Source organism: Trachemys scripta, chromosome 1 (genome assembly GCF_013100865.1).
Source record: "Trachemys scripta elegans isolate TJP31775 chromosome 1, CAS_Tse_1.0, whole genome shotgun sequence".
NCBI classification, from domain to species: domain Eukaryota; kingdom Metazoa; phylum Chordata; order Testudines; family Emydidae; genus Trachemys; species Trachemys scripta.
In genome coordinates, this window is record NC_048298.1 from 184773358 (window position 1) to 184789941 (window position 16584).

General features: G+C 42.3%; 1 protein-coding gene across 11 annotated transcripts in view; it reads right to left on the bottom strand.

Moving 5' to 3' along the window:
• Positions 1 to 1080: 1080 nt before the first annotated feature.
• SYNJ1 (synaptojanin 1) overlaps positions 1081 to 16584 on the bottom strand; it is a 116539-nt gene continuing 101035 nt past the window's right edge. For 6 of the 11 annotated variants that reach the window (XM_034793826.1, XM_034793815.1, XM_034793806.1 and 3 more), the window contains 3 exons: positions 15520 to 15628; positions 12614 to 12837; positions 1081 to 1935 (listed from right to left, as the gene is read on the bottom strand). In XM_034793826.1, the coding sequence (XP_034649717.1) occupies positions 1081 to 1935; positions 12614 to 12837; positions 15520 to 15628 (1188 nt within the window). Of the gene's footprint in view, positions 1936 to 4059; positions 4141 to 12613; positions 12838 to 15519; positions 15629 to 16584 lie in introns of all 11 variants that reach the window. The other 5 variants (XM_034793870.1, XM_034793879.1, XM_034793851.1 and 2 more) reach the window with 3 other exon arrangements.

The following is a 16584-nucleotide window of genomic DNA, read 5'->3' on the forward strand; positions in this document are numbered from 1 at the left end:
TACAACCTCTGGGGGAGGGAAGAATGCTGATAGAACAATACCGTTCAGCTCAGAGGGTTGCTGCTCTCCTGCTTTCTCTGCTGAAGGCAAGGTTTTGAAAATATAGCAGTTAGTAGAGAGGGACAAAACTGGGCACAATGGTGCCGAGAACACACTCCTGAAGTCACAGCATAATTGCTTATTTCCTCACCCAGATCCTTAGAGAGGACGAGAAACTCTTCTGGAATGACTGGGACACAAAAATGAGATAGCAGGAGATAAACTAATTGAAATACATTGCTCTCCATTGAGGGAGCCGGTTTTTAAAAATCAAAGCAAAAGATGAAAAATGGGATTTATTTTTTAAGGGTGAAGAGAAAGACACTTGTAATATCAGTAGTTTCCAATTTCTGGAAAAAAAAGCCTTTAAGAGAGTGATGAATAAATGAATGAAATTGAATACTAAATAGCTATTCTAAGTTTAATCAACAAATAGTGGAAATTACTAGACACAAAAGTCAATAAATTTAATTTACTATATTAGTACATGAGGTCTTGTTTGTATTTTGAAAGTAACTATTTTAATTTGTGCCTCAAATTTAAATATAATTAAGCCTTACTAATCTCCATAACCTCTGTTATAAATTACTTTCTAAATAGTACCTGTCCACATTCAATATTTTGATTAAACTTTGGCTGGTCTTTGGTAAATATTCATAAATATCAGTTACCAAACTGTAAAAAGGGACTGGAAGGGTCTAACATCTGGAAGTCTCTTGAGCATTTTGAAATTCCTCTGAGGAAGAGAAAGGAAACTGCTTCATAAACAAAAACTAATTTCCAAGAGTGTTATACATTCTATTAGGATTAACTAATCCTTTCAATATGATTACATCTAAATTTATAGTAATTGTGGACAATTCTTTTGTGCACTACCATATATACATATTCAAAATTTGTACACAAACAGTGGTTGCTATGAATAGAGTTAAGATTCAGTGCATTTGACAATGAATATTGCACATGGAATAAATTCAATGCCCAATTATTCTTTTGGATACACCTAGCAACAAACTTAAAATCTCTTGTATTTTAGAATGTCTATCTTTCTGTAAAATCTTGTGTTGGTGACACTTTAGGTGCCAACAAAGCAAAAGGATCTGCAGGGGATATGGTCTGGGTTATTCTTGATGGTACAGGAGGTGCAGGTGGTCTTCTTGCTGGCAGCGTATAGAAGGAATCAGTAGAATTCCAGTCATTATCAAAGGTAAAGTCTGAGCCAGGAAATATATTTGGTTCAATGCCCACTAAATCTGGAAAACCAGTAGGTTTCCTGGAACTGACTCTCTTGAATTCTGTAACACATTCAGAGGACGTCTTTAGTTTTACACTGGAATCCTCCTCTTCCTCAAATGTTACCCATCCTTTTGGTTTTGCATTTTTCACTATTGAAGATTTACTTTGCAAACAAAACTTGTCTTCAAAAGCACTGATAGAGAACATAGGCTTGCCTTTACTAGGATTTGGAGGATTTAGAGAGGGGAAAGGGTTATAAGCAGCAGGTCCTTCTATTAAAAGCTGTGAAGTTACTTCAGGTTCTTGGGTTTCAGTTCTAAATGGGTTTCCAGCATTAACAGTTCTTTCAGTGAAAGGATTTGTGCTGTTCAGTCTGGTAGCCAATGAATTTGGAGAGCTGCGTACATGTTCCTGGGATTTGCTATAGGCTGGATTAGGAGGCATTGCTGGCATGCAATTTACAGTATCCAAAGTGTTAACATTGCTTTGTGTTGCACAAGGCAACCAAGTCAACTCCTTTTGGTTTAAAGTTGGAACAGGTGATATTCGAACAGATGTCTGAACCTTTGATGCAGCAAGCAGATTAAATGACAGATCTTCAAAAGGGTCATTGTTTAACTGTGTTTCAAGTTTAATGCCATAGACTCCATTTGCGTTAATCTGTAAAGAAAACAAGGTGTTCAGTAGTAGCATTTCAGTTTGCTTTTAAGATCTTTATACTATCTCCCATTTCTCATTTGTTCCTATGGCAAGAGTAGAAGCTTTGGGGCTTAAACAGAAGCTTCAATGCAGTTTAGTTATAATATATACAATGTACACATAGTAATGATGATGATTTGTTTTCTAGGCAACATTCTTTTAAAAATCCCATTTGCCAAGTGCACAAAGACAAATACCTCCTTAGTTCTTGTAAATATAAAAATTTGACTCTTATTTGCTGATGCAACTTGAATACATTTCATGCAACTATCTGAATCAGACAAAGCACTACTACTGTACATCACATTTAATAAATTATAAAAATTACACTTTACCATTTGAAGAACTGGGGCAAATATGGTATATTCTAAACAACTGATAACACAGCACAGAAAAGGTTTTAAGTGCTGTGGGATCATTCTTTATTCACAATTTATAAAAAAGGGTGATGTTATTAATATTTAAATATCACAATGAATGGAAAATTAGTGTTAGTAGTATATATTTGACTTTTAAAAAGCCTAAATTAAGGCACTCATTTCTCTGCACATGAAGTGATGATCACCAGCCTTTAAAAAAAAAAAAAAAAAAAACAGAAAATTTATTTTAAATAGCAAGTTTTAATTGTTTAGAATATGACCAAACGAGAATAATAAAAATTTTCTCCATGCAACTTCCTCATCTTTTAAAAACTTATGAAAAAACATTCCTACTTTTATAATTTCCTTGGGTGACCAAGGGTGTGCAGTATAACCTTCACATTCTCTCTAACACTATCTAAAAAAGCTCAAATTATGCTCCATAATTAACTAAAGTGAAGGAATTATGTTCAAGATAAAATATTTGTTGAGATTCTCAAATTCATAAGCAACTCAAACTTTTAACATAGCTGTGTCTGCCTTAATTTGGAATTTTCAACCTGAAAATTCTTTTGTTAGTGAAAGTTTTGTTGAACTAGGACACTAACTGCAACCATCAACTAAAATTTAGCTTACAAAGAATCTACATTTGTTTATCTCACAATCTGAGTGTTATTTATTTACTATAATTACTTTCAGGCTGTTCTGACTCTTGAGAATTGTTTTATAAAGCAACATACTCAGTAGGCAGCAATGTACAATTATGGGATCATGTGCTTTATAAGGCTAAGGCCTACTCTACTATTAAAAGTTTTGCCAGTATAGCTGCACCAGCAGCTTCTGCCAGGACAGCTTATCCCATTTAGGCAAGCAAAAGAAGCTATACCAGCAAAAGCGCTTTTAGACTAGAGCTTTTGCCAGCATAGAAATTTTGCAGACAAATCACACCTCAGCTGACACTGCTCTGCCTGCAAATGTTTCTAGTGTAGATCTGGCCTAATACAGATATCAATCTGTAATTAAAAAATAATGCATCATGAACTACACTACATAAATTGCAGGAGTAATTTGGGAAAAAATAGCATTAGACTATATACATTTAATAATTTTCATGGGGAATGTAGAAAAAAGGTAAAGCTAACTATAAAAGATGAATGTAAGCAGTCAACTACAGTTCAACATAGGTCTGCTTGAATCCCATGTTGATCAGGCAAGTAATTTAATTTTATGATGTCCAAAATCAGCAACAACACAATTACTCTTTAATTTTAACTACAAATATTTAAGTAATGTTGCTCAGAGGTCTTCAAAACAAATTCTCGTCTATCACTGATTCACATATAAGGACTGAATTTTTTATATTGAGGCAAGGAGTATATTTTACTTCCCAGGATAGAAAAGGTAAAATCTTTTTCTCATGAAAAGACACTTTCTGAAAGCTTCATCAAGTCTAAATTTGAGGTAATGGTACATGTTACTTCAAAGATCTATTTTGCCCTACAAAATAAACAAGTTGTGTAAGGCTTTAATTGGTTCATAAAAGATGATGAAGTCAAATTTTCACTATAGTGCTAGCAAATACAGCTAAGAGACTCCTTCTGTCAATATTCATCTATTAAGAAAGGAAAAAGCAAACTTTATGGCATGACAGTTATTTTAGTATGTGGACAAGTGGTTTTTAATGTGGATGAGACTGCAGATGTATGAAGCAAAAAAAGACTCATACATCTTTTCTGCTAGAAGAGATGGAGATCACATACAAGATTGGTAAGTAGTCAGGTACCTGTTACCCTGATGGTTGCTCCTGCTTGTGAAAGAAAAAAAAAAGACATCAAAGGAAAAAATTAGAGGAAAAATCCAAGGTACCTCACCAACCTCAATAATCCTCATTATCCAAAATGTTTTAAATACTATATTACGTGTGAAGAAAAATATGTCTGACGTTCTGTATACAACAGATACAAGATGAGAATTATCAGTGGACTTAATACCCTTAATACCCTGAATTTTAAAATTTTGTTGAAGTAGAACTTCAACTGGAGCATAAGATTTTATAAATTTGATCATGAAGGCTCAACAACATATTATCACATGCTATGGAGCAGTCTATGATTATTTTAAAAGACCTTTTCCAAGCACTTAGTCCACGTAGTTCATTTTGCAAGAGAGGGCCTATAGCATTTAAATCTCACATTCTATCAGAAAATGTCATTTTACATTTAAAATGATCAGTTTTACTTTAGTTCTAAAGGTACTTTTTTATATTGCAACATTTTCATTACCCCTATAATTATAGAACCCATGCAATTCATATTTTTACAGTAGTTTATTTTATAAAGACAACAGGAGTTTTAAGGTTTTCAAATGCACAAAAAATCAGTAATCTTTAATCAGAGAGTGGGTGAGGTTTTTACCCACAAAAGCTTATGACCAAATAAATCTGTTAGTCTTTAAGGTGCCACCAGACTCCTTGTTGTTTTTGTAGATACAGACTAACACGGCTACCCCCTTGATACTTTCAAAAGGCTTGAACTTCAACTTAATATTTTCAATCCTAAACTCCTTTCAGAAGACTATATGTTGATAAATAAAGGGGATAGCCATGGTTTCCATTCTATAATTAAATTCTACAAAGAGAAGAAAAATGAAAGATGAGAACAATAACTTAAGATCGAAATAGACATCTGAATTTTCCCTTGTGATTAATACAGATAAAATTTTAGAATAAGATTCGATAAGGACATTCACTGCACATATTTCACAAAGAATGTCAAGTTTTAAACTACATCAGAAAAGTTAAAAATATGGCTTTTGAAAATGATGTTTCAGAATCAATATTTAATCAGAACATTTAATACATTCTGCAGTACTTCTTGTGGCAGCTCAGGTGCCTCTATCACAATTTCATATCTACTTCTGAATACAGAACTGCAGAAGCTCTGATGTTCTGAGACATTTGTTTAACCATTTAAGTATATTTGTAGTCTATACATGTTGTGAAATGGAGATAAACTGTCATAACTACTATGCAAAAAAAACAAAAAACAAAAAACACAACAACCTTCCGAAGTGTGATAATCAAGTTTTGGTTATTTTTAAAACTATTTTTTTGTTATAAGTTTCCATCAGAAAAAAAAATTAGCAGCCAAAGGTGCACAATGCAAGGAGTGATTCAGAGGCAGGGAGACGTGCAGGAGAAGGAAGAGGAAAGGTGGTATTTCTAGGCTTTCAAGTACAATTTAAAATCTTTAACCCATCAAAGACCCATGCAGCCCCCGTCTAAAGCATGAATAGGGATCAATTTAAGCACATGCTTAAGTGCTTTTAAAGTTGACACAATCTTTGATGTGAAAAAAATACCTAGAATGTTGGCATAAATGTAAAGGATCAATTTCTTGTTCCATAGAAAATTTCTTCTAAAAAAATGTTTCAATGCCTATTTGTTGATTTTCAGTCCAAGTAAGCAGTCCAGCAGCTGAGAATTACTGTACATTTAAGAGACCAAATTCACTGCTGGTGTAAGTGGACACAAGTACACTGATACCTTTAAGGCAGTGGAGAATTTGGTTCAATATCTGGTTACCTGGAAGCAAAGTCCCTAATTGCTAACATTGATCTTTAGTATGTTATAGCTTAGGGAAGAATTTCAGCCTTTTGTGCATACACAATGTACTGCAAATTTGCTTTTAATTTTTGTGTGTGTAAGAAATGTCTAAAAAGAGAAGGTTACTCACCTTGTGCAGTGACTGAGGTTCTTCGAAATGGCTGTCCCTCTGGGTGCTCCACTTTAGGTGTCTTGGCGGCCTGTGCTTCTAGTCGGAGACTTTGGGTTGGCTGAGCTCAGGCCGCCCCGAGTGGCTACCCCAGGCGTGCAGCCAACCGCCACCCAGTTCCTCCTCTACCCCCAGAGGATCGGGTTGAAACTCTGAAGCAGAGGGGAGGAGGACGGGTAGTGGAGCACCCACAGGGACAACCATCTTGAAGAACCTCAGTTACTGCACAAGGTGAGTAACCTTCTCTTCTTCAAATAGTGTCCCTGTGGGTGCTCCACTTCATGTGACTGAAGAGCAGTGCCCCTTGGTGGAGAGGAGGGGCTTCAGAGTTGATTTATGTATGGTGGAGAGCACTACAGACTGAAGTGAGCATCTGCAGCTAACTGCTGTTCCAGGGCATAATGTTTGGTGAAAGTATGGGGTGATGCCCAGGTAGCTGCTTTACAAATATCAGCGATGGATACATGTTTGAGAAAGGCTATGAATGTGGACATAGCTCTAGTGGAGTGTGTGCGAAGTCCAGAAGGAGCTTGCAAATTGTAATTTTGGTAACATAGCTTGATACAATTAGAGATCCATTTAGAAAGTCTCTTGTTTGGAAATGGTTTGGCCTCTTGATCGTTCTGTTGTGGATACAAATAAAGCCTGGACGATTTTCTGAATGTTTTTGTTCTCTCTACATAGAGCACAAGCGCTCTGTGGATGTCTAGCATGTGAAGGGATGCCTCCATGTTGTAGGCATGTGGCTTGGGGAAGAATACAGGTAAGTAAAAGGGTTCATTGAGATGGAAGAGGGAGACAACCTTGGGTATGAATTTAGGTGTGGGCGTAGGATTACTTTGTCCTTGTGGAATGTGGTATAAGGTGGGTGAGCCATTAGGGCACCCAACTCTCCCACCCTTCGTGCTGACATGATAGGTACTAAGAAGGCAACCTTCGTGTATAAGTGTAGGAACAAGCAGGTCGCTAGTGGTTCAAAGGGTTTGCCCATGAGGGCATGGAGAACCAGGTCGAGGTCCCACACAGGGGTCAGGTCCCTTAATCTGGGATGAGTGTTCTCAATACCTTTGAGAAAATGCTTAGTCAGTGGATGGGTGAAGACCATGAGTCTGTTCACCTTGTCGTGAAAGGCGGTAATTAGGCTGATAAGTGCACTTTCAGTGAGCTAGTTGAGAGGTCTGATTTTTTGAGTGTCAATATGTACTCGAGGATAGTGGGTAACGGGGCCAATTGTGGAATGATCTGCTTGTCTCAGCACCAAATGGAGAATCTTTGCCACTTGTGTGCGTATGTTTTTCGTGTGAAGAGACGTCGGCTGTTAAGTAGAATGTCTTGGACCTCCTTGGAGCAGCATGTTTCAAGTTCTGTCATCCCTGGATTAGCCATGCTTTAAGACAAAGTGTTGGAATGTTGGGGTGACTGAGGTGTCCTGCATCCTGTATCAGTAGGTGAGGCAGAAGGGGAAGGGTTCATGATCTGACAGACATCTGGGTCAGGTATGAGAAACATGTTTGTCTGGGCCATGTTGGTGTAATCAAGATGACCCTGGCTTTGGCTTGTCTGTTCTTGTGTAGGACATGACTCAACAGGGAGATCGGGGAGAAGGCATACAGGAGTGGGGCCCCCCCATTTGATGAGGAAGGCATCTCCAAGAGATTTGTGTCCCGGTCCCACTCGGGAGCAGTATTGTGGGCATTTGGCATTGTGGCGAAGAGGTCTAACGAGGGGAATCCCCATTGTCAGAATATAGTTCGCAGAGTTTGTGGGTCAAGTTCCCACTCGTGCATCTGTGAGAAGTTCCTGCTGAGGTCATCTGCTGTGGCATTCTGGTTTCCAGGTAGTTAGGATGCCGTGATGTCTACGTTGTTGGAAATGCACCATTGCCAGAGGTGGACTGCTTCTGTGCAGAGCAGGTAAGATAGGGCCCTCCTCGACGATATATATAAAACATAATCGCCAAGTTGTCCGTGAGAATCAGTTTAATTGTGGATCGGGGGAGAAAGTGATGTCAGGCGTTTCAAACTGCTTGGAGCTCCTGTAGGGACCATTGGCCCTGGATGGTATTGTCGGCCAAGTGTGCCCCACATCCTACCAGAGAGGCGTCCGTGGTGATAGTGACTGATGGGGTTTCCCTTTCGAAGGGAACACCTGAGTGGACGTTTGTTTTGTCCACCATGTCAGTAAGTCTTGCACTCTGCTGGGCATTGTAAGCCATCTGTTGATCGAGTGTCTGTGACAAATGTATACAGTGCATAGCCAGGTTTGTAGACATCTCATATGCAGCCTGGCATGTTTCACGACAAATGTCGTAGCCGACATGTGTCCTAGAAGTTGTAGGCATGTTCTGGCAGACATTTGTGGACTGTGTCTTACTGTTGTGATTAGGTTTGTTAAGGCAAGAAACCGTTGTTGGGGTAGCCGTGCTGATGTCATGACACAGTTGAGGTGTGCCCCTATAAAGTCCAGTTGTTAGACTGGGGTCAGGGTGGATTTCTGTAGGTTGATTTGTAACCCTGGGTTTGTAAATAGGGTTAGAGTGGCGTGAACTGCCTTGTTGTATATTGGTGCTTTTAACAGGCAGTCGTCTAGATAGGAGAATATGGTCACACCCTGCTTGCAAAGATGTGCTGCTCCCACAGCCAGTACTTTGGAAAAAACCTTTGGAGTCGTAGAGAGGCCGAAGGGAAGTACTTTGTATTGATAGTGTAGGTTGCCACGAGTGAATTGTAAGAATCTCCTGTGCGCTGGGTGGATATTGACGTGAAAATAAGCATCCTGTAGGTTGAGGGCTGAGAGCCAATCTCCTTTCTCCAATGCTGGAATTATGGTTGCTAGGGTTACCATTTTGAAGCACTGTGTTCTCACGAACTTGTTCAGTTTGCGGAGGTCCAGAATGGGCCTCTATCCACCTGTTTTCTTGGGAGTGATAAAGTAATGCGAGTAGAACCCCTAACCCCTGTGCTGAATCGGTACTGGTTCCACAGCACCTAATTGTAGGAGATGGTGTAGTTCCTGCTGTAACAGGTGCTCGTGAGATGGGTCCCTGAAGAGGGACGGAGAAGGTGGTGGGTAGGTAGAATGGAAAGAAAGGGGATGGAATAGCCCTTCTGTATAATCTCCAGAACCCACTTGTCTGCGGTGATGGTTCTCCAGACTGGGTAAAAAAGAGTGTAAGGCGGTCCCCAAATGGGCTGGAAATTAGAGGTGACTCTGGGATTGGAGAATGTGGGGCTCGTGTGTCCTCAACCAAACACTTCAAAACGTTTGCCTAAAAGTGGATGTCTGAAATGTAGACGACTGGTCCTGCATTTGACAGCGTGTTGTCTAGAGCTGCTTGCGGAGTTGATCATAATGTCGTTGAAGCTGAGTGTGTGTATGGGGAAGGACGGAATCGTTGGTTGTAGAATCTGCCCTGTTTCTTTTTGTTTGCAGGGATATAGATACCAAGCATCTTTAATGTTGCACGGGAGTCCTTCAGGGTGTGTAAGGATACGTCTGTGCTCTCTGCAAACAATTTTTGCCCCTCAAAAGGTAAGTCCTCTACTGTCGTCTGGACCTCTCTGGGGAAGCCAGAGAGATGGAGCCATGAAGCCCTCCACATGACAACGGATGTGGCAATTGAGTGAGCCACCGTGTCAGCAGAATCCAGAGAAGCCTGCAGGGCAGTTCTGGCGATGAGGACGCCTTCTGCTATATTGGCTTTATATTGTTCTTTTTTGTCAGGTGGGATGTGTTCAATAAAAGTTGACACCTGAGAAAAAAAATATTGCATGTGTACTTGGCCAGTAATGCAGAGTAGTTGCTATGCGAAACTGGAAGGTCGCCAATGAATAGGCTTTCTTGCCGAAGAGGTCTAGGCATTTCCAATTTTTATCATAGGGGGTGGGTTTGCTTTGATGTTGCCCCCTTTGATTAACTGCCTCTACCACCAATGAGTTTGGAGTAGGATTGGTAAAGAAGAACTCAGCTCCTTTAGCTGACATGTAGTACTTCTTGTCAGATCGCTTACAAGAAGGTGGGGCCGTGGCTGAAGTCTGCCTATGGTTTTTGCTGCATCCATGACGGCAGCATTAATAGGCAGTGCTATCTTGGCTGACGGAGAAGCTTACAATATATCTGTCAGCTTGTGTTGAGTCTCTGGTAACTCAGCCAGTGGGATGTCTAATGAATCTGCTACTTTTTTAAACAAATCATGAAAAGATTTAAAGTCATCTCCCAACGTGGGGGGAGGTGGCATTATTGTGTCATCGGAGACGAAGTCAGGATGTGAGTAGGTGAGAGGGTGTCACCCTCCAGCCTGTCTGCAGATTCTTCAGCTTCCTCCTCCAGCAGTTCTGGGGAAGCCCGAGGAGATGGTGGAGGCAATTGCTGTGTCCTGGATCTGGATGGATTAGATGGCTGGGTTTTCTGGGTTCTGTATAATGCTCAGGAGTCCCAGTATGCCCACTGCGGCAGGAAGGCCATGGGAGGGGGCCCACCATTGTGAGGTTGCCAACACACGCCCTGTTGCTGAGCGGGTTTAGGAGAGAGGTGGTGAGATATGCCCACTCCTGTCTCCACTTCCTCCTCTTCATCACTGGAGAGAGGAGGGGCCGAGCCAGCAGGTGTATTGATAACACTTGGCCCTGACCTGGCCGGGGTGCCATCGGTGCCAAAGAGTGGAATTCCCAGGGTGGAAGCAATGAGGAGGTCCGCATGGCTGACAAACTGCTGCAGTACCGGGATACTCGATGCCGGCAGTGCAGGCAAGCTCAGGCTGGGAGGAACCAGTGTTGTCGGTGCCGCAGACCTGTCGCTATAAGGCTGCGTTTTGCTGCTGTGAGAGAGATTGCACAGGGTCTTTCGCTTCTTGGTATTGGACGGTCCAGGTGCCTTGTGCTCTGGGTGCTGTTGGTACTGCCGCAGTTTTTGTGGTCGGGGATGCCTTTCTTTTTAGGCGAATCTCAGTCTGGCGAGGAGTGAGACCGCTTGTTTGTGGCTTTGCTAGGACCAGGGTCCTTAGCAGCCATTTTTGAAGAGGACCCCATATCTGAGGCAGGTTGCAGGGATCTCTCCATCATTCAAAGTTTTAATTGGAAGTCCTTGGCCTTTCCTGTCTGTGCTGTGAGTTTCTTGCAGTGGAGACACTTCTGAGTCTGTGTCTCCCCCCTGGGCAACGGACACACTGTGAGTGGCTGTCTGTCACTGGTATTGAGAGTCTGCAGGTCAGACAGTGCTTGAAACCTGGCGAGCCAGGCACTTCCGAGACTAGCTGAATAAAGAATAGGAATAGTCCCAAGTCTAATGCTTCTTCAGGGACTATCCGCCTGAGGCAGGGAGAAAAAAAGGACAGGTTTTTGTTTTAAATGGGAAACGAAAGAAAAATGAAGGGAGATTAGCAATGAGGGAATTTAAACTGAGAAAAGGGCAGAGAATAAAGGAATATGAAAGTAGATAAGGGCGCTGCTGTAGTTCCAACCGAAATTAAGGGTGGTAGAGAAGGAACTGGGTGGCGGTTGCCTGCGTGCCTGGGGTAGCCGTTTGGAGTGGCACAAGACGCCTGTCGCGTGTGCGCAGCCAACCAGCGCACTGCTACCAAAAGTCTCCGACTAGAAGCGCAGGGCGCCAAGACACCTAAAGTGGAGCATCCACAGGGACACTCCTGGAAGAACTATTGCTTTTCTTAAACAAAGGGTTTGTTTTTAAATAAATACTTTAGCTAGTACACAGAACAGAGCATTCAATGTTACTGAATTAAAATGTCAAATTATTTTGGAGTATTGTATATTTTAATGAACACCAGGAAATAAACAGAATAAATGTACTTAGTTAAAATTAGGACTCAGCATTCCAACCTTGAAATGAATTAGCTCCAGTACGAAGCTCCAAGTATTTCTGTGCAAGATTTAAATAGATACTTTTTCTTAAGAGATCTCTCTTAAGTTGCCCAGTCTGTAAGTTATGGATTTGTGTTATTGTGAAATGTATTCAATTTTAGAATACACATTTTTCATCTAAGGTATAAGATTATAATTCTATTGTTACATGACACTATGTAAGAACATGTACACCTCTACCCCGATACAACACGACCCGATATAACACGAATTCGGATATAACGCGGTAAAGCAGCGCTCCGGGGGGGCGGGGCTGCACACTCCAGTGGATCAAAGCAAGTTCGATATAACGCGGTTTCACCTATAACGTGGTAAGATTTTTTGGCTCCCGAGGATAGCGTTATATCGAGGTAGAGGTGTAATTTATATTTTAGGTAACTGTTTCAAAATTAAAAATTCTCAAGAAATTAAAAAAATTATATTCAGGGTTTAAATCTTCAGTCTACAAGGACAATATAGAATCACCTAAGGTTATCTTACTGCCATGTTGTTATCCTTTTGTGCGTAAATATCCTAAGTTTAATCATTAAAGGTACTTTTTTTTGTTCTGGGGCTTTCCCGTGATCTGTGATGTTAAGGCACGGTAGGCTGTGTTAAGGCACAACACTAAAAGATTCAGTTGTACACTTACTTGCTGTTGTGAAGGAACCGATTCTGAAGGCAAGCTGTGGGATGACCTGCTCCGAGGAGGCGGTTGTGGTGGTGCTTCCAGATTCTGTGGAGAAGTTGTCTGAGAGGTATGCATCATCATAGGTATAAGAGGCTCTTGCATTTTTTGAACAGATGGTGGCTGAATGGTGGGTTGAAGAGGAACTACAGCCTGAGGTTTTAGTGGTTCAGGAAGCAATGGCGACCCTACAAATACATTTACAATGCATTTTATTATAAATATATTCTGGATGTTTTCTCCATAAAAATGATTAATAAAATAGGTATCTAGGTAACTAAGGTCAAACATAAAATATATTTTGAAAATCACTGTTGTACAGATGCATACGCTGAACAATACATATTTAAGACAGTTCTATGACAGTTTTATCAGTCAGTTTAGGATGGAAGCTGAAGGTGGTCCCTTTGAAAGTCAATTGGTCGTGTGCTCCTAAATCACCTAGGTGATTTGAAAATCCAAAGAGAACACTAGCGGTGCAGCCATCATGAGCACCAGGCCACCACAACACACAATTTGTTACATATTCCTCTTGGCACATTAAAAGTTACTTGTGAAATATAACTAACGCAGGAGGTAGTACTTTGTCCAGGGCAAAATGAGGGAGCCCACTCCTGTATTTTCCACTCTATGCATCAGATGAAGTGGGTTCTAGCTCACAAAAGCTTATGCCCAGATAAATTTGTTAGTCTCTAAGGTGCCACAAGTACTCCTCATTGTTTTTGCTGATACAGACCAACACGGCTACCACTCCTAAACCTATCACTTCTTAAGTACAGTAGCTCCTCACTTAAAGTCGTCCCGGTTAATGTTGTTTCATTGTTATGTTGCTGATCAATTAGGGAACATGCTCATTTAAAGCTGTATAATGCTCCCTTCTAACGTCGTTTGGCAGTCGCCTTCTTTGTCCACTGCTTGCAGGAAGAGCAGCCTGTTGCAGCTAGCTGGTGGTGGCTTGGAACCAGGGTGGACCGGCAGCCCCCATCAGCTCCCCGCTCTCCTAAGTACCCTGTGCAGCAGCTGCCCAGCAGGCTAGCAATTGCAGCTGTCCTTCCCCCCACTGCCATGTGCTGCTCCTGCCCTCTGCCTTGGAGATGCTCCCCGAGACTCCTGCTTGCTGTGCGGGAGGAGGGGGGGGGAGGAGAGGGAGAAAGGGGCAAATGTTAGTGTGTCCTCCTCCCCCCTGCACCCCACTTATCCCATCTTCCATAGAGCAGGGGGGGCACACGACAGGGCTCTGGATGGAGGGAGCTTCTAGCAGCAGCTGTGGTCTCAGCAAGCTGATCTAATTAACAAGGCAGTGGGGAAATGTGCATCTCTCTCTTTCTCACAGGGTGTCTCTCTGTCCCTGATGCTATCTCCCCTCCCTCTATTCCTGCTGCCTTGTAGAGTGTGAGAGTTAACCCTTGAGGGCTCAGCCAATTGCTAGTTCATCATTTAGCAGTAAGACATTCCCTTGGAAATATCCCACCCTCTGACTCCTCCACCTCAACCAAGCTTCACAATCATCATCACTGTGTACCAGGATTAAATTGTTTGTTTAAAAGTAAGTGGGGGGGGGGAGGGGGGGAATTCCCTGGAACCTAACCCCCGATTTACATTAATTCTTATGGGGAAATTGGATTCGCTTATCGTGTCGCATTTTTCAGGAGCATAACTACAACGTTAAGTGAGGAGTTACTGTTGTTTCCCTCTAAAAGCACATTACACTTGAGGCTCCATGATCTACACTGGCTGCTAGTTTATTTCTAAGTGCAGTTTAAGGCACTGGCTGCTGACTTAGCCTTATTCATTATTCCATAATGCATGGAATAATCTAAGTTTTAGTCACAGATATTTTTAGTAAACATCATGGACAGGTCATGGGCAGTCAACAAAAATTCATGGCCCATGACCTGTCCATGATGTTTACTAAAAATACCCATGATTAAAAATTGGGGGGGGGGGGGCCCTTCCTGGAGGCCCCACAGGTACTGGGGAGAGTGGCATGCGACCCGGAACCCCTGCGGATGCTGGGGGAGTGCATGGAACCCCTGCGGGTGCTGGGGGGGGGAAGGGGTGTGTTGGCGGGGCTAGCAGTCTCCCTAACTGGCTCCACACCTCCTCCCACCCCCCAGCAGCAGCAGAGTTTGGGTGGGGGGGAGGAGGGGAAGGCAGGGGGCTGGGGCATGGGACGGGGTGAGGCAGGCTCTAGGCAACGTCCCAGAAGCAGTGGCATCCCCCTCGCTCAACTCCGTCCTAGGCGGAGACGTGGCCAGGAAACTCTGCACACTGTCTCCACCTGCAGGCATCACCCCCGCAGCTCCCATTGGCCGCAGTTCCTGGCCAATGGGAGCTGCGAAGCCAGCACTCTGGGCAGAGGGGGCACACAGAGTTGCCTGGCCACATCTCCACCTAGGACGGAGCTGAGTGAGGGGAATGCCGTTGCTTCCAGGGAGCCCTGCAGGTAAGCGCCACCCAGAGCCCACCTCACCCCATCCTGTGCCTGCCCCCAACTCTGCTGCTGGAGGAGGGGGGCACAGTGGCCCAAGACTGCCCCAGCAGCAGCCCGTGTGACTGGCACAGGGGCTGCCTGAGCTGCCTCTGAGCCAGGCGCACCGGCAGCTGCAGAAATCCCGGAAGTCACGGAAAGTCATGGAATCCGTGACTTCCGTGACCTTCATGACAAACTCGCAGCCTTAATTACGAGGAACGGCTATACATGATTACATGCAAGAATCTTCATTTTCACAGAAAACTGATGACTTTTTCAGTTGGAAGCAAGTCAAAGGTAATGGTGGGCAGATTTGGATAGGGTAATAAGGCAGCCAACCTAGATTTGCCATTAAACAGTACACTACATTTCCTTTTCTTCTAAAGTATAGTATTACCTCTTGGTGGTTCAGCTGGCTTGGTTTGGGTTTCAGGTGTTGGCCTCCCCACAGATGGACGGACATGGCTTTGTGGTGCACTAATAACTCCAGCTCGGGGTGGAACAGTCTGAAATAATAATTGGTAAAAATAAAATACTTAAGCTATACTTCTGGAATTGAAGTGATCTCCTGCTGAATGATGACTGCTGATTTTTTTTGTATTGCAGCAGTGCCAAGGGCCCCTAGTCAGACCAGAGGCCCTACTGTTCTCAGAACTGTACAAACACATAACAAAAAGACAGTCTTTTACCCAGAGAAGTGGGAGTACATAGGTGGCTTCCAACTTTTGTTCAGCGGTCTCAAGAAATATATGTTCATGTCATTCTGAAAGTAGTAGTAGTTTATCAGAATTGGTAAACTCTTAATAAAATTTTGGTGGAGTTGAAAACTACTCAGAGGTCATTTCTAATCAGAAGCGAAGGATTACTGCAGGATGGGAATGAAGAATCACCATTTTCCGGACTCAAAGATACTCTGGGATGGAAAAGACCTAACAGTCAATCACTGTAAACCATTTATACAGCACTATAAAAGTTTACCAAGCCCTTTACAAACCCCCGTTATAATGCATTCCATGCCCCGAAGACCTGTGATGTGCAGTACAGAAAATGTTATGCTTGACATGGGACTTATTCTTTAGAACCCCTGTTTGCAAATCTTACATGTGGGTATTCTGGCTCCAGGCAGGATGGAGACATTCTGCCTAACCAAAGAGCGCCAGTAAATATATTGGCTATTGGATATCCTTTTTTGATGAACTTGTAGAGCAGAGCATTAAAGGAAAAATATGAAACTATTCCAAAGAGGAATATAATTTGAAAGAACACACATGCCTATAAACTGCGTGTGGCGTGAGTCAAGCTGCCAAGAATGGAAACCAGAAGAAACCGAATGATCACGTAAAGCAAATGTTTTCTGTCCCCAGTTTATCCATTGTTGCCAATCCTACTATGAGATTTAACAGCAGTGAGAATATCCCAGGGATTTTTTTGGAACAAAACTTATACATATAATTCTTCTTAC